Source organism: Lissotriton vulgaris, chromosome 1_1 (assembly GCF_964263255.1).
Source record: "Lissotriton vulgaris chromosome 1_1, aLisVul1.2, whole genome shotgun sequence".
Taxonomy (NCBI): Eukaryota; Metazoa; Chordata; class Amphibia; order Caudata; family Salamandridae; genus Lissotriton; species Lissotriton vulgaris.
Window position 1 is genome coordinate 28,623,585 of NC_141685.1, and position 23,896 is coordinate 28,647,480.

General features: G+C 43.5%; 1 protein-coding gene and 1 long non-coding RNA gene across 2 annotated transcripts in view; both read left to right on the forward strand.

Moving 5' to 3' along the window:
* The window catches only part of LOC147737039 (uncharacterized), a 163,871-nt gene extending 148,245 nt beyond the window's left edge, over nucleotides 1-15,626 (forward strand). Inside the window, exons 4-5 of the long non-coding RNA XR_015309281.1 lie at nucleotides 6,766-6,884; nucleotides 14,924-15,626. This is a non-coding gene — a long non-coding RNA (uncharacterized LOC147737039). The remainder of the gene's footprint in view (nucleotides 1-6,765; nucleotides 6,885-14,923) is intronic.
* Nucleotides 15,627-16,163: 537 nt separating this feature from the next.
* On the forward strand, nucleotides 16,164-21,577 carry LOC147737040 (uncharacterized). The gene has a single exon (XM_086959805.1). The coding sequence runs from the start codon at nucleotides 16,164-16,166 to the stop codon at nucleotides 19,053-19,055; it is 2,892 nt and encodes a 963-aa protein (XP_086815931.1). The 3' UTR covers nucleotides 19,056-21,577.
* The last annotated feature ends 2,319 nt before the right edge of the window (nucleotides 21,578-23,896 follow it).

The window sequence follows — 23,896 nt, forward strand, 5'->3', positions numbered from 1 at the left end:
GTTTACGTAAAATCAGGCGGCAGTTCCCTGAGTTCTGAGGAATGATTGAAGCGTGCGATGTGGGACCATAGATGCGTCCATTCCTCATCAGGAATAAAATGGTGAATTAAGTCTTCCCACATAGACATATACCGGGGCGTGGGGAAAGCACTGTTTTAAGGAGGAAGCTATAGATAAATGAGATCACCCCTTTCATGTTAGCAGTATTGGTGAGAAAGGCCTCAAAGTTTGTGAGAGGTCGAGTAGCAGCCTCCCTGAGGTGTGAGGGCCCAGGGTTTCAATTGAATATACTGATATCTTTCTGTGTTCTTCAATTCAAAGTCCCTTTGAGATGGATCAAAATTGTGGAACAAATGTATTAGAGCTAAGCAGCCTCCCCTTCTCCAGGCAGCAAAGGGTCCCTCATGTTGGGCCGGGGCGAAAGCTGGATTGAAATGGATTGGAGTTAATGGTGATGGAAAAGAAGTCCACCTGTCGTCGCCCGAAATTGAGTCCCATACTTTAAAAGTGGTGCGTGTGGGGCAGCTAAGGTCACCCTGGCAGCCGCCTGGAAGAGAAGGGAGGGTCCAGCTATTTCCCTATGGCCCTCCCGTCTTTGGAGACTGCTTAGCCATACAACGTCTGGCTGATATTTTCAGGAATAATGATAAGAATTTTGAATTTAAATGGGGCCCCCTTGTCTCCTTCCTCTCCCAGGGCCGTCCATCTGCGGTGTGTCCCTCCAGCATCAGAGCCCGCCATCTCTTCCAGTTTTGATCACAATCCCAGTGTCGACCAAACTCTCGTTAGTATGAACACACCGCCACCACGGGTGGGGTGAGGGGTGGATTTTTTTTGTGGTTTTTTTTTTGTTCCTTGTTAGATTCATAATTACTTATCCCATGTTAGGATGAGTTTGTCCACGGTTTTTGGCTATTCCGCATACAACATCTCGGTGGAGCAACCTGGAGACATTACCGTTAAAGAAGGCCGTTAAGTTTTCTTTAGACCTATCTGCTGGCTTAGCAAAGTTGCTTGATCTTCTTTTTTTTCTTTTTTATCTCTCTGTCTCAGCTCTGGGGCACTTAGAAGCTGTATCTTTCATTTGGCTTATCTTATAAGAGGAGGAGCTGGTTTATATTGATCAATGCACTTTGTCCACCTGTTATAATTCTGTTGAGGCTTTCTGATCCCTTGCGTGGGACCAAGTGATGATGTAATTTTTGTCTGTGGAAAAAAAAAAATTAATGAACACATTTTTTGACATAAATCAGGTGGCAGGCCAAGGCTCCTCTGTGCCTTGCAGCAGCAGCAGCAGCCGCCGCGCGAGCAGCACCACCAGCGCCTTAGCACCCCGGTGCCGGCAGCGTCCGTTCCTGCCCCCAAAGCAGATCCGTAAAACTTAAAGCACCGTATAACAGGACGCGGGTGAAGCGGGAACCGGTCACAAAACAAACCCTGGCAGTCGTCCCAGGTTCCGCTCCGCTTGCTCGTCAGCTCCTCTTCGGCTCGACTCCTCGGCTCTAATCGATACGCTCTGCACTCAACGCCGAATCACAGGCCGACAACGACTGTGAAAACCAACAGAGGGAAGAATAGTGTGTTTCCCCCAGTTAGTGAAAAAAAAACAGCATAAGTCTTGACTCCTTCTGCTGCACCCAGAGTCTTATGCGTCTTTTCAGTCTAATTTTTCTGTCTGGAAAAAGATTGTGTCCTGGTTTTCTGCACCCAGTAAATCTAGATGCAGAAAAACCTAACAACTGATAATCAAGTGGAATAAAATGAACACATGAAAGTCCGCCTTAATTTCATTGCCCTTGATTCACACTCTGGACCATAGTTGAGGGATAGGTCTAGGCATAGTCCTCGCAGCACATAATAGATGTGCTTGAGGCAGAGGCCAAAACCCAAAAGTCAGGAAACCAGATACAAATAGGTGGTAACTCAGGGTAGGGGAACACGCCTGTTGTCCGTGGAGGAGTCATTCCCTTCCCAGAAATCTGCATTACAAATTAATTAATAGTATATATATTTTTAATATTGGTGTAGTGCCAGTCCATATGACTTTCATATCTGCCTTTGGGATTCTATGTTGCAACTTTATAGGGTACATGTATCCTTTGTGAGCTTAATAAAATGTTGAAAATTCTACAAATCCTCACTCCTACATCCAAGTACTCTCATGCTACCATTCTACACTCTGCTCTGTCTGAAAAACAGCTCAGCATTTTCAAAATTCTGTATTGATTTGGCTTGTAAATTATATTTTTGCAAATGCACATGTATTAACTATTCAATTTTAATACCATAGGTGATTGAAATCACGGACGAAGAAAGCAAAATTTAGCACTAAGCAACTGAATGTCCGTGCCATAAGCAGGATTATTTTGAAAAACTGAAGGACATCCAGCATTCTACGTTTAAACAATTTCCGAAAATCTAAGTGAGGCGAGGAAAGTACTATACCTTTAAGTGAAGTCTCTAATTTTGCATTTCATTAACCCAGAGCAAATCCATATCTGTGCACACAGCATCAGAAATAATGTAGAAAGACCGCTTCAGCATCCTCATCTGAAATATTATCAGAAAGACAAATTGCCTCAGCATGACAGAATAACGTTCATCTAAAGCATCATGTAATTCTAGAGAGGAAGCACACACTGCATAAAAGAAAGTTGCAACTAAAGGTTTCTTCTGGATACCATCAAAGAAAAGACGCTGAAAGAAGACTCCGAAGCTGACAGCTAAAAGATTGGAAAATCACCTTTGTTCAATAACCGTTTTAACCAGTTACGCAAGTTTGAGACTATCTGCCTCGGGATATAACACCTTGACCCTCTCTGCTCACTCTAGTGAAAACTCTCACTTCACCTAAAGGAAAGAATCAATTAAAGTCTGCTGTCCTTACATGCGCCAAAGGTCCATCAGCATAACACGACACTCAGGAATCAGAAAGTACAAGTTTTTTCCTTGCTCATAGTGTCAGACTTTATACCTTTCTCTCTAGCTAAACGTTCTACATTTTACATTCTTTTCAGTGAATTCAACCTTTTCATTGGCTGTCCTGTGTCAGTCCACGATAAAAATTAATAAGTCATTCGACTCTTGACCAAATCCAGGCTTCATATAAGCCCTATTGTCTTTCACTTCCCTATTTCTTCTTCGCTTCCTCAAGAAAGATACATTTTTTCCTGAGCCATGAACATCAGGTTCCTTCTAACCTTGGCAGTCATTACAAAGTTCCTGTCCTTGAGTCATCTTTTCTAAGAGCACGTTCAACGCGACTGTTTTCCATTTTACAATAGGAATGCAGCAAAAATCTTCACAGCTGCGCATGCGTAGAGAGTTTACTCTGGACACGGTTTCGCGTTAGCAGCTCTGTCAGCCATGTTCTCTGAACCGACTTTTAGGCCTCACTTTGGAAACTATTATTAAACAAACACAAGACATCAATTAATTAGAGAATTGAGACCCATTCTGTTACCCTCCCCCTTTACTAATTAATCCTGTTAATTATATTACCTAGCAAAGCACATATAGGCAGCATTATATTTACTTCTCCTTTTCGAATGGCAGGAACTCCATGAGCTTTTATCACGAAAAGACATAGCATAAGCACATAAAATAAGCACATGCCATTAATTTAACTGCGGAGGTAAATATGAGAGGTACCCCTTAACAAGAATCAAGGGAAGTAGGGTTAACCAACCGATGAAATAAAAAGAAATTCCCTTGAACAGGACTAAATAAACTGAGCTAGAAGGTCAAAAACAATGACAAGATTGACGTATGTAAGAATAATTTTTTACAATTTATTGATAATACAAATGTTAAAAAAGTGGACAATTAGGGAACTACTTGACACAAATTATTAAAAAAGAACAATAAAAATAATAGACATTCAATATTGACCAGCAAGATTGAGACATGGAGACAGAGAACAGTAAGACATTGAACTCGTACAATACTAGGTGTATATTCAAACTCTATTTCTGTCACCTATGTTATGCACACCACAGTACAGTGTATCAACAGAGGTATCCGAGTTGTGAATTATACTAAATGGTGCGTCGACGCGTTTTGGTGGTTTTCCACAGTTTTATCCACCTTTATCAAGACTAAGTTTGATATCTGTCGTAGTACAGGGGTCAATATAATCTCCCTTAAAATCCGCTTTTAGAGGCCGTCAGATTTCCATTGTTTTCCATACTAAAATGCATGTAAGTAGAGATGCTGACTTTATATATGCTTTTTAAAATCGCATGTCTAAATTGGGCTGCAGGTAAGATACTCCTGGTGCTAGAGCATTTAAACGTGGGCTGTAGTCATTCCAATATGGTTGAGCCTTGTTAAAAAACCAGGGGCGCCTATGTCATGTCTTTGCGACGTGAACTCGTGTTTCACTATTCGAGCGCAAATGACTACTTGCTTCTCTGGTTATGTGGAGTCAAATAATTAAAAAACCAGGGGCGCTTACGTCATGTCCTTGCGATGTGAAGACCTGTTTCATTGATAGGTCACAAAGGACTGCCTTCTTCTCTGGTTACGTGTAGTCACTCCACGTAACCAGAGATGTAGGCAGTCCTTTGCGAACGTATTACAAGGCTCAACCATATTGGAATGACTACAGCCCACGTTTAAATGCTCTAGTACCAGGAGTTTCTTACCTGCAGCCCGATTTTAGACATGCGATTTTAAAAAGGATATATAAAGTACTGTACTGTGGTGTGCATAACATAGGTGTCAGAAATAGAGTTTGAATATACACCTAGTATTGTACGAGTTCAATGTCTTACTGTTCTCTGTCTCCATGTCTCAATTTTGCTGGTCAATATTGAATGTCTATTATTTTTATTGTTCTTTTTTAATAATTTTTGTCAAGTAGTTCCCTAATTGTCCACTTTTTTAACATTTGTATTTTCAATAAATTGTAAAAAATTATTTTTACATACGTCAATCTTGTCATTGTTTTTGACCTTCTAGCTCAGTTTATTTAGTCCTGTTCAAGGGAATTTCTTTTTATTTCATTAATTTAACTGCCGCATTTAATACTGACAAAGACAATAGACAAGGTTAGTTTATTATTTTTCTTTGTGTTTGCAACATAAAAGCACATTAGTTTTTCCCCAAATGTAATGATGTATGCTTTCTTAAACTAAGTTAATTAAGAATTTCACCACAAGTTTATTAGTTTTAATTATCATTATGGGAGATTAACTTCACAAGTTTGAACAAAATTTTGTTCTTTACCTTGCTCCATCAGATCCAATACGTCGGCTTCAGGCGTCCGGTGTCCAATGCTTCCTGGAGCTTCCTGGGGCGAGAGCAAAGATGATTGTGCGCGCGGTAACTGGAACAGAGTGTATGGGGAGGGAATATGATCAGCTCTCTATGCCTCAGTACCTTGTCCCAAATATTTAGTGTTAGGGCCGCCGGAGTACTTGAGTGGCTCAAGACTGCTGTGTGCAGACCCTATAGCTGGCAGCACCCTGGAGTATGTATGTATAAATCAGATTATGTTGGAAGTAACCTGCAATATAGTGGCAGGCAGCACCCTGCCATAGAGTAGGATTTCTCATAGTATTCTATTTCCTGGCACATTAATGGTGATAGTCTTTTAACTGGCAGAAGAACAACAGTGACCGTACATTTTCCTGGGTTTGTCTTTAAAATGACGTACACATTAGGAATGGCATTTCGTTCTGCTGGAATAATAACACAAGTTATCTTGCACTCTGCTATGATGTTGCATAGATTGTTGGCTGCAATGCATTCCATGTTTCATTCAAATATGCTTTCTACAGGGCACATACATGATTTGCTGCTGTAGAGAAATAATGCTCCTGTGTACTGTGGCAGACTCAGAAATATTGAAAAACTTCATGATTTCTCTTTCAGCATTTCCTAGTAAAATCTTTCACTTTTTGACTCATACATTTAGCAGAAACATAACTTAGTACCATTAAAATAGTTGTGATGGGGAACATTCATGTGGGGTTAGGACTGGCTCGACCAGAGTGCTTGCTGACTTGGAGGAGTATGGAGTTGACCACCTTGCCTGGTCTGGAGTGGAACCAAGCCAGCGATGCTTTGCTGCAGGCTCATTTGCCCTGATAGCTGGTCAACAGTTTGAGGAGGAGGAGGTGAAGAGCTGGCTAAGTGTGCCATGAGGCTGGCAGTTCAGTACATCCCTGAGAAGTGAGCTTTGAGTCATGTAGTGTTCCTCTTATACGACGTGCAATTCATCCTCTCCAAAGCCTCAAGAATTCCTGGGTGGGAAGGGCGTCTGATTATGATTGGGTGCTTGATAGTTTTCCAGAAACTCATGTTCCTGATTGTTCATGTTTGTCATTAGTCAATTAAATATGCCCAGGTGTTTTATCTCTTCAGTTGGCACAAGCTGCAATAAAAGTTTCTTTCCCATTGCAAAAAAATATGAACGGCTGACGAGCCTCTGTCTGTCAAAGAATGGAAGGGCTGGGGAACTGTCATTCATCTCACTGCTAAGCAGAGCAGTGTCATGCTTCACCCTCACTCAGGCTTCTGATTTTAACTAACATCGCTTAGATCACTGGGACTTTAGAACCCATCCTTTTAATGAGAAAAACAAAACTACAAGTCCCATAAGCAATAGTGGTGAAAGGTGTCACACATGACCTGGGGCAACATCCGATTCAGCATATCCAGTTCCATTTTTTAAGTATTTGACACAATATTGAATTTATAACCCTTGTTTTTTATGGTCATGAGTCACCAGAATACTAAAAACGTGTGTTTTATTTTCAGGGTCAATTAAGTAATGGCCACCAGCTTGGAAGCTCTGTTAATCTTCAGTATTTGTGATTGATCTCCATGTGTGGCTGGGTTCGGTCTTCTCCCTGCAACGATCCTGATAACTCACACAGGTAAGGAGCTTGTAGCAGCAACATGATAACCCCATACTCGTCTGTAAGAAGTGCGCTCGGAGGCAGGTATCCGATCATTTTTGTGAAACAAGCAAGCACCAATATTTACTATGTACATTTGTTAAAATAAAACCCAATCAAATCACAGTATACTGTTCCGGAGGTTTAGTCCCAGAGACATTATCTGTAACTGAACGCAGACACCCTAGGAACCATGTGCTTTTAAGGCAAGTTGCGCTCACTCACCTGAAGGTGACATGCTTCATCATTGGGCTATACTCCTCACCAGGCCGGCGCTACAATGCCTGGCGGGCACCACCAGAGGGCCCTATGTCGGAGATCTTTTATTAAGTACGCCGGATGAGCATAGTAGGACAGAGGATGTTGTGTCATAAGATGTGAGATTGGTGAAATATAAATATAAGATCAACTATCGACCAGTTGCCACAATATTGTTAATGTGATCTTCCTGGTCCATGTTGAGATTAAAAACAGTGACAGAGAAATTGAGGAACTAATGGCCCCTATCACTGTGTGAAAGTGTTGATCACCTATGGACCTGCTGGTAAGCTGGGGTCTATACTTCAGGTCAACATTTTTCATGCTGTGTGTAGTCATTGAGCAATCTGTTGGCATTACATCAGGACCAAATATGGGAAAATGGGTAAATGTGACCTAATCTTCTCCACAGCATGAGGAGCTCTGTAACTCAAAGCCCTGCACCGTGCATATGTGATAAGGTGCCTATTAACATCTTACTACCACAGGTGAGCACTCTCTAACATAGTGCACTAGTTACGGTAACCCTCCTAAAATTCACGACATACTGACTTATCCAAAAGCGAGGACGCCGCTTCAGAGGGAAACTGGTTTGAAAAGCACATGCTTCCGAGGGTGTTCAGTTAGAGATAATGTCTGTGGGACTGAACCTCCAAAACAGTATACTGTGAGTTGATTTATATTAAGAATGTGTATACTGGACTGTCATTTTCCTCGTCATCTCTTATGATATGTAAAATAAAACACAACACAACGGGAGGCCAACAAATCTATCATACATTTAATGCAAAAATAGCAAAAGGCCAAGCAAACTAACAAGTGACAATTGTCTTTGCAATGGACGAGAGCATCCACCCTAAAGCAAGTTGGAGTATTTATTTATTTTATTTATTTTTAGAGTTTTCTATAGCGCGAACTTGAACCGATTAGGTTATCAGAGCGCTTTACATAGCACTAGTTCCGTTACATGTTATCACAGCAGTTTACATAGAATCAGTTACGTTGCACATTTCAGGATCTTGAACCGATTAGGTTATCAGTGCGCTTTACATAAGACAGCATTCGATGTCCAGTGCCCTCCTCCGCCGTGTAGCGGGGGACCTCTTCCAACCCTCCGAAGTCGTCGAGCTGTCGGGACTAGGCTCCTGGAATGTCAGCTGCCCCTTTACAAGGCACTTTACATAGAATCAGTTACGTTACACATTTCAGGAACACATTTCTTTTTGCTCTAGTGAGTAGGGTTATCTCTTCACACGGGGGAAGGGGAACACCTGGCTATGTTCCAACAGTTCCACAGTCGTTAAAGCTATAGTTCTAAACACAGGGAGGGGATACACATGGATACAATCTAATAATCACATAGGATACTAGTCGTTAGCGTTGTCTTCTATCCTGACAGGAGGGATGTGACTGGAAACACTCTAAGGGTAATATATAGGGGTGGTAGAGAGTACAAAGGACCACTGCAAACACTACACTAGTACCAGCACAGAGGAGGGGTGGGTGGGATGCTAGGGTCCGGAGGGAAGGGCTAGAGTCCAGCGAAAACTGTCCGAACAAACAGCAGCATTCACAGCATAGATGAAGGGTGGGTAGGATGCAGGGTATGGAGGGAGGGTCTGGTCCAACGAGAAAAGTCCTCCAGAGTCCACCAGGGCACTATCCTCTGCGTTCGTGTTCGTGTTCCCGAAGCCTGTGTCTGCCGGTCAGAGAAAGCGTGTCCCCCAGGGCGCCATTTTAAAGTCAGGCACCGGCTAAACAGCGTGGTCAGGAAGGGGGGGGTCAAGAGTCTCGGCGGGCGACAGCGGGTGGCAGCGGGGGCCGCAGTGGGAGCCCTACATACCGCTCAGTTGATCAGCGCCTGTCCGACTCGCCCCCGGTCTCCGCTCTCCTCCCTGCCGTTCTTCAGCCCGGGCTGGTAGCGGGCGTCCGCCATGTTGGGTCCCCGACAGGGACCGATAGCAGCCAGCCAGCGCCGCTCCACAGACACCAGCAACGATGTGGCAGCGGGGGTCGCGGCAGGAGCCCCACACACGGCTCGGGTGCCCAGCGCCCCCCGTCCGACTCGCCCCCGGTCTCCGCTCCTCCTCCCCGCTGCTCTACAGCCCGAGCTGGCAACGGGCGGCCGCCATGTTGGGTCCTCGGCGGGGATCAGGAGCACTCAGCAATCGCCGCTCCACCGGCACCAGCAGCGATCTGGGTAGCCCTGCAAGTGCCCCACACCCTCCGCCACAATTATGAAGCGTGTACGCCGCGGGGGGCCTCCCAAGGACGCTGGGCTCCAGGCCGGAGCCGCGCGCTGGCCGGGAGCCGAGACGGTCCACGTCTTTCCCGTCTCGGCTCCTCCTCCTTTAGTATAGTATTAGTATAGTATTAGTATATAATGCTAATGCTCCCCATGTATTTTTATACACTTTTCTCCTAATACAAGTCAATGAAACATGAACACGTGATAGAAACAGTTACTAAAACAACCCTAATGAGTAGGAGGCAGGATCTTCTCTCAAGAGGAATGTGAGGAGTCCGTGAGGTGCAGATAGAAGATACACAGAACAGCTGCAGAATTCACTGTTTCTGGAAATAACACTTCTGTTTGTCAATATTCAATTTACTACAAGATGCAGGAAAGTGTGCAGATGGACATCACTAAATAAAATGGTCTGGGCCCTAATAGTCATATAACTTTGCAGGCATATTAAGGCGAACAGTCACATCAAATTAATATAAGAATATTGTAATTTAGTAATGTCATATATCAATGCACGTTGTGGCATTGATGTGTATGATGTGTAAACAATTATCGGTATTAAAGAAACCAGTATATCCTGTTATGCTTTCACAAGTCCTTCTTCCTAGAGGCCCCTACTGCTACTATCCAGCTGTATTCAGCAGTGCCTCCTGTGACCTGGAATCCTGTATTTAATCAATACCAATGTTGTCAATGCTTCTAGCCAACTCCGGTCACTGGTGCCACTCGCACCCCACCACCCTTGGGCCTGTTATTTTTTAGCTAGCACCAGTAAGTAGTGGCCCCTTGGACCCTTATGTAAGCCTACTAGTCAGCTTACCTGCACCACTTAACAAATCTCTATTCGTTTCATCCCCTCTGATACTCTCCCTCTTTGCTCTATTTGTTTCCAATTGTGATGGCTTATTTTCCACCTGTTTATTACTTTCCTCCACTTACAGCATTTCAAAGGACTGAATTTTCCCATTCTCTATCATCTTTATACTCTCAGCTTGATTGTTTAGGCATTTATTTTTCATAACTGCTTGTACCTCCGATAGATCCTTATTAAATAGAGGGTAGAAGGGTTTTGTTGGAGACATTTGTTTACCCTCACCTTCACAATATGATATTTGGTTTTGGTTGTCTCCAGTGCTCAATCTCATTATATCTGATGCATTTGTATTTTTTATACTTTTAGAAGCTTATTTCTTGCTTTCCGTTGTTTTTTCCTCTGTCTTTTTGATAGATGAACGTCCGGGGCTGCGTCTGTCATTGTTGATTGTGTCGAGCATAGGTTTATCACTTCTTGATCTTTTGTTTTATCATCTATTTTTTCTTTAACAACAACAGTATTGTCTTTACATTTTATTGTACCTTCAGAGGGGCAGTCGGTCTTGATGGTTTGAATTCCCTCATTAGGAAAATTCACTTTTACATCGTCAATTATTGTTTTTTAAATATCCGGAATGGTAGCTAGTTTGTTAATTAGTGGGGCACAACTACACTCTGCATACGTAGATATTGGCTGGGATTGTGCCCCTACTATTAGATTATTTTGCGTTGTTATCTTCTGCTCAATTCCGGTAACAGAGGATGCCATAGCGCTCGAGATCTGTTTGGACCTCCTTTTTATTGGACTGATATGTTAAAGCTTCCAGAGTAATTGCGAGGTTTTGAAGAATTAGTCCCAAATTGTTCCCACGTTCCCACTTCCTGGTACCTGAGTACCTGGGTTATGTATGGTGTTGCCCATTTATGAATGATAGGTCCTTATACTTCTCTTTTTGTGGTCCTTGAAAATCATGCCCTCGTCACAAGAATTAATGAATTGTGGACTACTATTCAAAACGTCTTTTTGATACAGAGTACTCCAACGCTGCAGAGTTTCTGGGTTGCTGTTGTATTCGTCCTTATTAATTTGAGATCCGTTATTTTGATTACATTTCGGCTGGTCCTATTTTTAACTGAATGTATTTTAGGCAGAGTAAGATCCGATTTCAGTGGGGTATTGGCTTCCCTTATGATTTTCACCCCACCATTTAGTTCATTTGGAGCTTCTTGCTCTGGTTGATTTATTTGGCCCAAATTAGATGGTTCCCCTATACCGTTAGCTTTTCTGATTTTTACTTGCACTTCTATTGGCATTGGCTGTCTAGTTTGTAGTAAGTGCTGAGTATCTCCCATTGTTAGATTTGTGCATTTTGGGTCCTCTTGTTGTGAATGACCAGTAAGTGGAATAGTTAACATCTCTAGGTCCGTTATTTGACCCCAATGGTTGACTTGGTCCTTAGTTGAATTTGACATTTGTTCGACTTCAGCTTCAGACTCAGGGTGGCCACGTTCACTTACTCCTTGCTTAGGGGATATAATATTTGTTCTACTCAGTGGTTTAATTGGAGTTTGAAGAACACATGGGTTAGTTAGCAATGTTAGCATAGCACCAGTTGGGTCTTTCATAAAATCAAACTTTGATGGTGACTTTCCCAGTTTCCCAAATGTATGGACCTTAGATGATTTAAAGGACTGTATGTCACCTGCCTGTTTTATTTTAAACTTATCTAATATTACTGTTTGTTGTATTTTTCTTTTCCTTTCGATAGGAGGGAAAGGTGACCGCTCCTTTCCTTACCTCATAATTCACCCTCTAAGGTGAAGAAGTCTTGCTTCTTTTAGAGAATCAAACGGGCCAGTGACAAGACCAAATGGTGCTTTGATTGGACAAAAACACCTCCAAAGACCTCCAAGGGAAAACACCCTCGAAGCACACGTCAGTACAGAATCTGCCGGTGCTGCTGGTTACTTATTTAATTAACTAATTAATTAATCAATTGATTAATATCCGGGCTCCGTGTAGGGCTGTAGTCTAGGTATGCAGAGTAATTCAGGGGTCGAGGTGTGCTTCAACAGGGTCAAAGTCTATTGTCACTTTCCGCTTTGTATAATTTCTCAGATTTTGTATTACAGACTTGTTACAAACTCCAATGGCTCAGCGACTTACGGACCGATCAACCTTAACTACTCGCCACATGCCACACACCTCTTGCCACTTGTCATTCACCACTCATTGTTCAGTGCTTCTTCGTTGCTATTCATCGCTGTCAAGAGTGCAAGGGAGAATGCTGGCAATTGTTCAAGAGCAAGAGCGGGATCCAGAGCCAGTCCACCTACAGACGGCAGATGTAGGCACTTCCCTCCACTCCTCTGCTGAGCTCTACTCTGCTCAATGCTTTGTCTATACGTAAAATCAGGCGGCAGTTCCCTAGGTTCTGAGGAATGATTGAAGCGTGCGATGTCGGACCATAGATGCGTCCATTCCTCATCGGAAATAAAACAGTGAATTAAGTCTTCCCACATAGACATATACCGGGGGCATGGGAAAAGCACTGTTTTAAGGAGGAAGCTATAGATAAATGAGATCACCCCTTTCATGTTAGCAGTCTTGGTGAGAAAGGCCTCAAATTTTGTGAGAGGTCAAGTAGCAGCCTCCCTGAGGTGTGAGGGCCCAGGGTTTCAATTGGATATACTGATATCTTTCTGGGTTCTTCAATTCAAAGTCCCTTTGAGATTGATCAAAAGTAAGGGGATCAAAATTGTGGAACAAATGTATCAGAGCTAAGCAGCCTCCCCTTCTCCAGGCATCAAAGGGTCCCTCATGTTGGGCCGGGGCGAAAGCTGTATTGAAATGGATTGGAGTTAATGGTGATGGAAAAGAAGTCCACCTGTCGTCGCCCGAATTTGAGTCCTATACTTTAAAAGTGGTGCGTGTGGGGCAGCTAAGGTCACCCTGGCAGCCGCCTGGAAGAGAAGGGATGCTCCAGCTATTTCCCTATGGCACTCGCGTCTTTGGAGACTGCTTAGACCAGAACGTATGGCTGATATTTGCAGGGATAATTATAAGAAGTTCGAATTTAAATGTGGCCCCCTTGTCTCCTTCCTCTCCCAGGGCCGTCCGTCTGCGGTGTGTCCCTCCACCATCAGATCGATCCCGCCATCTCTTCCAGTTTTGATCACAATCCCAGTGTCGACCAACCTCTCGTTAGTATGAACACACCGCCACCACGGGTGGGGTGGGGTGGGGTGGGGAGTTAATTGTTTTTGTGGGTTTTTTTTTGTTCCTTGTTAGATTCATAATTACTTATCCCATGTTAGGATGAGTTTGTCCACGGTTTTTGGCTATTCCACACACAACACCTCGGTGGAGCAACCTGGAGAAATCACTGTTACAGAAGGCCGTTAAGTTTTCTTTAGACCTATCTGCTGGCTTAGCAAAGTTGCATGATCTTCTTTTTTTATCTCTTTGTCTCAGCTCCGGGGCACTTAGAAGCTGTATCTTTCATTTGGCTTATCTAATAAGAGGAGGAGCTGGTTTATATTGATCAATGCACTTTGTCCACCTGTTATAATTCTGTTGAGGCTTTCTGATCCCCTGCGTGGGACCAAGTGATGATGTAATTTTTGCCTGTGGAAAAAAAAAATGAATAAACACATTTTTGACATAAATCAGGTGGCAAGCCAAGGCTCCTCTGTGCCTTGCAGCAGCCGCCGAACGAGCAGCACCACAAGCGCCTTAGCACCGCGGTGCCAGCAGCGTCCGTTCCTGCTCCCAAAGCAGATCCGTAGAACTTAAAGCGCCCGTGTAACAGGACGCGGGTGAAGCGGGAACCGGTCACAAAACAAACCCTGGCAGTCGTCCCAGGTTCCGCTCTGCTTGCTCGTCAACTCCTCTTCGGCTCGGCCCCTCGGCTCTAATCGATGCGCTCTGCACTCAACGCCGAATCACAGGCCGACAACAACTGTGAACACCAACAGAGGGAAGAATTGTGTGTTTCCCCCAGTTAGTGAAAAAAACAGCATAAGTCTTGGCTGCTTCTGCTGCACCCAGAGTCTTATGCGTCTTTTCAGTCTAATTTTTCTGTCTGGAAAAAGATTGTGTCCTGGTTTTCTGCACCCAGTAAATCCAGGTGCAGGAAAACCTAACAACTGATAATCAAGTGGAATAAAATGGACACATGAAAGTCCGCCTTAATTTCATTGCCCTTGATTCACACTCTGGACCATAGTTGAGGGATATGTCTAGGCATAGTCCTCGCAGCTCACAATAGATTTGCTTGAGGCAGAGGCCAAAACTCAAAAGTCAGGAAACCAGATACAAGTAGGTGGTAACTCAGGGCAGGGGAACACGCCTGTTGTCCGTGGAGGAGTCATTCCCTTCCCAGAAATCTGCATTACAAATAAATAATAGTATATATTTTTTTAATATTTGTTTGGTGCCAGTACATATGACTTTCATATCTGCCTTTGGGATTCTATGTTGCAACTTTATAGGGTACATGTATCCTTTGTGAGCTTAATAAAATGTTGAAAATTCTACAAATACTCACTCCTACATCCAAGTACTCTCATGCTACCATTCTACACTCTGCTCTGTCTGAAAAACAGCTCAGCATTTTCAAAATTCTGCATTGATTTGGCTTGTAAATTATATTTTTGGAAATGCACATGTATTAACTATTTAATTTTAATACTATAGGTGATTGAAATTATGGACGAAGAAAGCAAGATTTAGCACTAAGCAACTGAATGTCAGTGCCATAAGAAGGATTATTTTGAAAAACTGAAGGACATCCAGCATTCTACGTTTAAACAATTTCCAAAAATCTAAGTGTGGCGAGGAAAGTATTATACCTTTAAGTGAAGTCTCTAATTTTGCATTTCATTAACCCAGAGCAAAGCCATATCTGTGCACACAGCATCAGAAATAATGTAGAAAGACCGCTTAAGCATCCTCATCTGAAATGTTATCAGAAAGACAAATTGCCTCGGCATGACAGAATAAAATTCATCTACAGCATCATGTAATTCTAGAGAGGAAGCACACACTGCATAAAAGAAAGTTACAACTAAAGGTTTCTTCTGGATACCATCAAAGAAAAGACACTGAAAGAAGACTCCGAAGCTGACACGTTAACAACTAAAAGATTGGAAAATCACCTTTGTTCAACAACCGTTTTAACCAGTTATGCAAGTTTGAGACTATCTGCCTCGGGATATAACACCTTGACCCTCTCTGCTCACTCTTGCGAAAACCTTAAAAATTCACCACTTTATTGTGTTAATGAACATCTCAGATTGTTTCCTTTTTATTGTGTACTGTTCTGTAATTCTATGTAAATCGCCCCAACATTATCTGTTGTGCAGGAGTGATATGTAAAACTGTTAAATATAAAAATGGATTAAAGGAGCACCGTTGCGCTATAGCTAATGTAAATAAATCCTCATCTTCAGTACTACAAACCTTAACCTTACACCAAACATAGAAAGGGTAGAAGGAACTGATGTTCTGCGACTAATGATCCACAATAGTACTCTGCATGTTCAAACGCCCTCAGTTACTGCCATTACATTAGTGCAAAAAGGTACTTATCAGTTTAATCATTAAATATCAGACTAACACCTTATTACTGCATTGCTAAGAACCTATACAAATAGATTTGAGAAAAAGTTCAGTCACAAATTAAGTTGCTGCCAGAGAGGCTATTACCTAAAGACTATTATCTGCTAGAACAATTTCAACAGGACTGTTTCCCAACATTTTTTGCTCAATTCAAGGGTTGAGAAGATTATACAGAATTTCTTTTAGAGATAAGTGCTGAACATTATCTAAACAAGCACGACCCTAAAATCGAGGCAAAATCACCGAAGTTGGGGAAAAAAGTTACCTGTGCCCAAAAAGATACAGCCATAAATCTTATCTCACAGAATTTGACAGAATGCACACAGGGGAAAACCACTTTCAGTGCAAAGTATGCCAAAAAAGTTTCAGGCGTAAATCTTATCTCACTGAGCATATGAGAATCCACACTGGGGGAAAACACTCTCCGTGTAAAATATGCCAAAAAAGTTTCAGGCGTAAATCTTATCTCACTGAGCATATGAGAATCCACACTGGGGAAAAACCTTATCAGTGCTCTGAATGCCAGAAAAGGTTTAGTATCAAAGCGAGTCTATATCGACATGCATTAACCCACTCTGTGGAAAAACCTTATCAGTGCGCTGAATGCCCAAAACGTTACAACCAAAAATCTCATCTCACTGAACATATGAGAATCCACTCTGGGGAAAACCCTTATCAGTGCTCTGAATGCCAGAAAAGTTTTTGTAACAAACGGAGTCTATCTCGACATGCAATAACCCACTCTGTGGACAAACTTTATCAGTGCCCGGATTGTCAGAAATGTTTCAAAGACAAAAGCAGTCTCTCTCGGCATACAAGCTACCACTCTAAGACTAAGGAAAAACTTTATCAGTGTTCTGAATGCCAGAGATGTTTCAGTGACAAAATGGGACTCACTAAACATAAAAGGACCCACACTTGGGTAAAACGTTATCGGTGCACTGAATGTGACAAATGTTTCATTGAAAAAAGCAGTCTCACTCAGCATATAAGAACCCACACTGGGGAGAAACCTCATCAGTGCTCTGAATGCCACAAATGTTTCAGCAAAAAAGGCAATCTCACTCAGCATATAAGAAGCCACCTTGGGGAAAAAGCTTATCAGTGCTCCGAATGCCAAAAATGTTTCAGCCAAAAATCTCATCTCACTGAACATATGAGAATCCACTCTGGGGAAAACCCTTATCAGTGCTCTGAATGCCAGAAAAGTTTTTGTAACAAACTGAGTCTATCTCGACATGCAATAACCCACTCTGTGGACAAACTTTATCAGTGCCCGGATTGTCAGAAATGTTTCAAAGACAAAAGCAGTCTCACTCGGCATACAAGCTACCACTCTAAGACTAAGGAAAAACTTTATCAGTGCTCTGAATGCCAGAAATGTTTCGGTAATCAAAGAACTCTGACTCAGCATACAAGAACCCACACTGGGGAAAAACCTCATCAGTGCACAGAATGCCAGAAATGTTTCATTAACAAAAACAGTCTCACTCGGCATACAATAACCCACACTGGAGAGAAACCATATCAGTGCACGGAATGCCAGAAATGTTTCAATGAAAAACGCTATCTCACAGTGCATATAAGAACCCACACTGGGGAAAAACCTTATCAGTGCTCTGAATGCCACAAATGTTTCAACCAAAAAGGCAATCTCACTCAGCATATAAGAAGCCACCTTGGGGAAAAACCTTATCAGTGCTTCGAATGCCAAAAATGTTTCAGCCAAAAATCTCATCTCACTGAACATATGAGAATCCACTCTGGGGAAAACCCTTATCAGTGCTCTGAATGCCAGAAAAGTTTTTGTAACAAACGGAGTCTATCTCGACATGCAATAACCCACTCTGTGGACAAACTTTATCAGTGCCCGGATTGTCAGAAATGTTTCAAAGACAAAAGCAGTCTCACTCGGCATACAAGCTACCACTCTAAGACTAAGGAAAAACTTTATCAGTGCTCTGAATGCCAGAAATGTTTTGGTAATGAAAGAACTCTGACTCAGCATACAAGAACCCACACTGGGGAAAAACCTCATCAGTGCACAGAATGCCAGAAGTGTTTCAATAACAAAGACAGTCTCACTCGGCATACAATAACCCACACTGGAGAGAAACCATATCAGTGCACGGAATGCCAGAAATGTTTCAATGACAAACGCTATCTCACAGTGCATATAAGAACCCACACTGGGGAAAAACCTTATCAGTGCTCCGAATGCCAGAAAAGGTTTTGTTACAAACAAAGTCTTTCTCATCATGCAAAGACCCATTCTTTGGAGAAACCTTATCAGTGCTCTGAATGCCAGAAATGTTTCAAAGCAAAATGCTATCTCACAGGGCATATAAGAACCCACACTGGGGAAAAATCTTATCAGTGCTCTGAATGCCAGAAATGTTTCAGTTTAAAAAGTAGTCTCACAAAGCACATAAGAATCCACACTGGGGAAAACCCTTATCAGTGCTCTGAATGCCCAAAACGTTTCAACCGTAAATCACTTCTAACTGTACATGTGAGATTCCACACTGGGGAAAAACCTTATCAGTGCTCTCAATGCCAGAGAAGTTTCAGTGACAAAATGAGACTCACTAAACATACAAGGACCCACACTTGGGTAAAACGTTATCGGTGCACTGAATGTGACAAATGTTTCAGTGAAAAAAGCTGTCTGACTCAGCACATAAGAACCCACACTGGGGAAAAACCTTATCAGTGCTCTGAATGCCAGAAATGTTTCAGGGAAAAAAGTAGTCTCACACAGCACATAAGAACCCACACTGGGGAAAAACCTTATCAGTGCTCTGAATGCCCAAAAGATTTCAAACTAAAATCACTTCTAACTGCACATGTGAGATTTCACACTGGGGAGAACCCTTATCAGTGCTCTGAATGCCACAAATGTTTCATCCATAAAAGCCATCTCACTCAGCATATAAGAATCCACACTGGGGAAAAACCTAATCAGTGCTCTGAATGCCTGAAATGTTTCAGTGAAAAAAGTAGTCTCACACGGCACATAAGAACCCACACTGGGGAAAAACCTTATCAGTGCTCTGAATGCCCAAAAGATTTCAAACTAAAATCACTTCTAACTGCACATGTGAGATTTCACACTGGGGAAAAACCTTATCAGTGCTCCGAATGCCAAAAATGTTTCAGCCAAAAATCTCATCTCACTGAACATGTGAGAATCCACACTGGTGTATAAAATTATCAGTGCTCTAAATGTCAGAAAAGATTCAGAGGTAGAGATGGTTACAAGCGCCATAAGAAAACACACTGTAGGAAGGTGGATATCTGACTATGGTTACCGCCAACTTTTTGCCTAGTGTTTAGCTGGTTTTCGACTTAGTTGGCCTGGGATCCTGCTATTCAGGGCCCCAGGCTATCGGCTCTCTCCTTAAAATGGACACCTTGTACGTTAGGTACATACACAATTGGATATTGGTTCCCCTTATGAGTCCCTGTATAGTGTACCCTAAGTACTCAGGTCATAGGTGCAACCAAGGCCTACCAGGGGCTGCAGCATGTATGATGCCACCCCTGGCTGGCCACCCAAATAGACACAACTGGCTGATCACTCAGCTGGAAAGGTCGAGTAATCACCCCTTGCTTAGGTGTAGTATTCCTATACCTACATATATATAGACACATAGTAACCTAGAAGTCACTCCTATGGCAGGCCTTAGCAATCCTGAAGGCAGAGTGCTTGGTTATATGTGAGATGGTGCTCTAGCATGAGCTGAGCCTGTCTGCAGCATTCGGAACTATTTCCTTATAGCTGTTCTATGATATTGCCATACCATATACTCTTAAGTGCATTATAATCCTCGCGGTTAATGCTAACTTTGGTTTAGCTTTATCGAAAGATGTCGTGTAAGGTGTCATACACTTTGGAATACTACCCCCTTGCCAATTCTGGCGACGGGGGTAGCATTCCACCCTTCTAGAGGGAGAAGACATGTTAGTTCTGACTTTCACGGTTAAAGTTAACCAGAGCCCCAGCGTTACAAAATGGACGCTGCTGCCCCAGACACAAGTCTGACCTCCTGCTGCTGGGAGTCCTTCCAGCTAGGGAGGCCAGGACAATAGGTTTCCTGCCTGGAGAGGTGCGAGCACCGCCCCAGACAGAAGTTTGTGTATTAGGACAGGGAGAGTTGAAAAGAAACAGACACTGCCTGGAGCACTCTAGCTGCTCCATGCATACCCCAGTTCAAACCGGTTGCTGGGGCACCCCTGCCCCAGCTCTGGCGTGAAACTGGACAAAGGAAAGGGGTGTAACCACCCCTTTTCCTGGTCCCACCCATAGGAGGGACCTAGTAGGTAAACCAGCCCACTTTAGTTGTATAAAGATAGGAGCTGACCCAGGAGACTTTAGATTAATCCTGGAATCGAACTGAAGACAAAACTCTGGACCCTTTGACAGTCACCTGAGCTGAAGACTGAAGAATCTCCCTTGTGGCCAAGGAGTGACCACCCTGGGCAACCAGGCACCATCCATCAACTCGATGGCTTGCTTTGCCCCCGTTCCCGCCGGAACCCGAGTGCAGTGCCTGACAAGATCCTGACTCCCTGAGCCCTCTGACCCCACTGCACGACTCCAGCACAGCTGAGCACCGTGGACGGCGTTGGTCCTCGTGGACAGGACATCTTGAAAAGTCCTTCTTGCTACCAGCGCAGTTCCTGAGGCATCCTCGAAGCTGTGCACTGGGGACTGAGACACCCCGACACTGAGCACCACCTGCACCGAAGATCAGCCCTCCACACTCCAAGTGCTCTGCGTGGGGCCCTTCTGCTTGTGTTCTACTCGACGCGTTGTCCCGGTAACGGGCCAGTTGGCTAGTAGCCCTGTGACGACGATTACTTTAAGAAATCCATTGCTGGTCTGGTTGCTCCAGACTGGCACTTGCTTCCCTGAAAAGGTGAAGTACCTCAGACACTCCTGGTCTGCACCAGAAGCCTTTTGTGTATCCTGCATGGGTTGCCTTTGCGTAGGCTTGTTGGCTCAGATCTTGAAGTCTACCCCTCCTTCTGCGAGAACCTTCATGGGACAGCTCCTCTCCAGCACCTGGTCGTGCTCGACGCCTCTTGGTCCGCGTTGCTGCAGAGGCAAGCTTCACGACAGCACCTGAATACTCCTCGACGACGTCTGGTTCCTTCCTGGTTCCACCCGGTCACTGGCTAGTGACCTAGACTCTGTCCCCTCTGCTTTCAGGTCCTTCTTCAACTTGGATCCACCCTTGGATCCACCAGGACATCTTCCTCCTGGTCGCCTGCAGCATCTTTCTTCACGGCTCCATTGGAATCAACGGCGAAACCCAACACACTTTGACACCTATGCACCCGCAGCCCGTGGGTGAGGTAAAGCGAGTACTTCGGTGCTCCTGTAGGGATTGACTATGCTAGTATCCAGATTTGCTTGTAGTTTCCTCCTATCTAAACCGGAAGTGTCCTAAAACTATAATTACTTACCTTTTAAGTTCCCATAGACTTTCTATTGACTCCCGCCTGAGTGTTCCGACTCTGCACGTGCCGCCTTTGGGCCTCCTACTACTAACTTAAGGGTCAGATAGTGTAGCCCCAGCGATTCCCTAGGCCTTAGGCCTTCTCCTTTCACAAGTCGTGGTTCTTATACTACTTACTTAGTATATGGTTTTACGCGCCCCTTGGGCCTAACTGTAAATTGTGCTATTTAAAGTATTTCTAAGTGTAACTTGTTATGTGCTTTTGCCTCTGTCCTCATAAAGAGTTCAGGGGAGTGTGTTAGTGAATAAATACATATATATTTTATATATATTCTGTGTGGTGTCCTTTCATTTGGTATTCAAGGGGTTACATATGGTAAAACAGCTGGCTTTACACGCCCTCTAGAGGTATTGCCTAAGACTGCTCTGTCCATGCTACCCCTAGGATAGCTGGTCTATACGGTGTCACGTGTTTGTAATTATACCTTCGCACTGTGTTAAGTTAGCATGAGCTTTTTACAAGTTTAAACGCCATTTTCCTTTTCTGCTGCCTCTGCACACAGCACATTATGTTATTACAGCTTTTCGCCTAGTTGCATATTTTGCTTGACGCAAGAATAACAAGGTTTGCGTGATAATCTATGTCTGTACAGTGAGTGCAGAGGCCTTCAAGGTTTTTCAACACAGTGCTTGTTGTTCGAGTTGATCAGCGCACGGTCTAGACATAACACATATGCAGCTGTGGCCAACTCTGGGTTTGAGCGGGTTTAATAATGCACTGCACAGAGAAGTAAAACAAGCATGGGCGAATTTTGCGAATTCGCGAATTTGCGTATTCACAAATTCGCAATCCGCAAAATCTGCGAACTTTCGCGAATTTGTGGATTTTTTCTTTTTTTTTTGTGTTCGCAAGGGTTTCTGCCAGTTCGCGAGGGTTTTTTACCAGTTTGCAAACGCGAACTTACTTGTCGGGTCGCAACGGTCGCGACCATGTTGTTTCTACGTCTGGTTCATCACAGCACCCTCTGTTTCACCACTGCCACCCACTTGTTCACCCATGCCACCCTCTGGTACATCACTGCCACCCTCTGGTTCATCACTGTAGATTATGGGGAGAAAAGCACACCTGCCCTGCCTCAACTGACATTAATTAATTTGGGGCTGATTAATGTGTCACTGAATTTGAGCTGGCACCTGCTTCCTTAGCTGTAAGTGCTTCCTGATTAATGATGAGCTTGAACTTTTGCACCTGCTAAGTGCTTTCAGTTTTGCAAAATTCGTTAGCACACCTGCCCTGCCTCAACTGACATGAATGAATTAGGGGTTGATTAATGTGTCACTGAATTTGAACTTCCAGTCTGGCACCTGCTTCCTTATCTGTAATTGCTTTCTGTTGCAGTGTAATTTTTTTTAACAGGACCTTTGTGGCATACTTGTAGCTATTCTCTGAGCCTTCTGTGAGGGTCAGAGCAGGGTCATAGAATAGTTGCAAGTAGGCAACTGAACTCTGGAGGGGCCCCTCAGGAAGCACTACAGGGAATGGTTACTAATGATGAGCTTGAACTTTTGCACCTGAGTGCTTTCAGTTTTGTGAAAATCGTTTTTCTGCAATTTTGCGGGATTCGCAGGGCGCGAATTTGCACGAGATCGAATTTGGAAGCCGCGAATTCGTGCGAATATGCGATTTGTTTTTTTGCGGCGTGTTAGTTCGCGTGGTGTTTTTGCCTTTTCACAAGCCGCTGGTAGCGCAACGAGGCGAAGTTACCCTAGCAGTCACAGAGTAAGTGAACTCAATAGTCCTAGGACTTTACTAGTACTACCGACAGTCTCCCGTCTCTCCTAATACTCCATTATACTACCTCCCCCAAACGCTTATCTTACCTGTAATTTGTATTTGGAAATAGGGCTAGGCACAGGGCTGGCTGCACAGGAAATGGTGATTAAGGTTGGCATTCCGGGGCTCTGTCCATCAATGTTGGTGACCAGAAGACACCCTGTCCACTGACTGCCTGGCTGATGCTGAATTGCGGCTCGCTAATGTGAAGCCTGACTTCATCCTATTTTTCCCATTGCACAAGCTGAAACCCGGCCTGTAATTATTGATGGAAAAACAGGAAGTGATATTAGAACACCACTGACAAATAAATATAAGGTATGTACGCTGTGTTGTGCAAAAAGTCACACTTTGAGTTTCCTAATAGACAGTACAATATTTTTAAAAGTGCGTACTCTGTCTGAGTCTCCTTTTCAAGAAAAAATAAGTATGGGTGAATTAATTTAGCGGATCTTTCCCCTCAAGCTACGTGTACTGTAAACTGTGTTTTAGAACAAAATTAGACCTTCCCAGCAGTGCTCCTAGACTCTTACTAAACCCAGTCTCAAAAATGTAGAAGACCCCCAATCAGATCTCCAAAAACAAGGCCTAGTAGAAAATGGTGACAAAACGTACTTTGAAAGTAAAGTAGGCCCAAATCCCCCCCATACCCACCATGGATTGTATTCAAACCACTTGCAAGCAAGCAAATGTATCCATACCCAGCATTTCTCCAAGACTCGCAAACCCCCCCACAAACACCAGGAACCC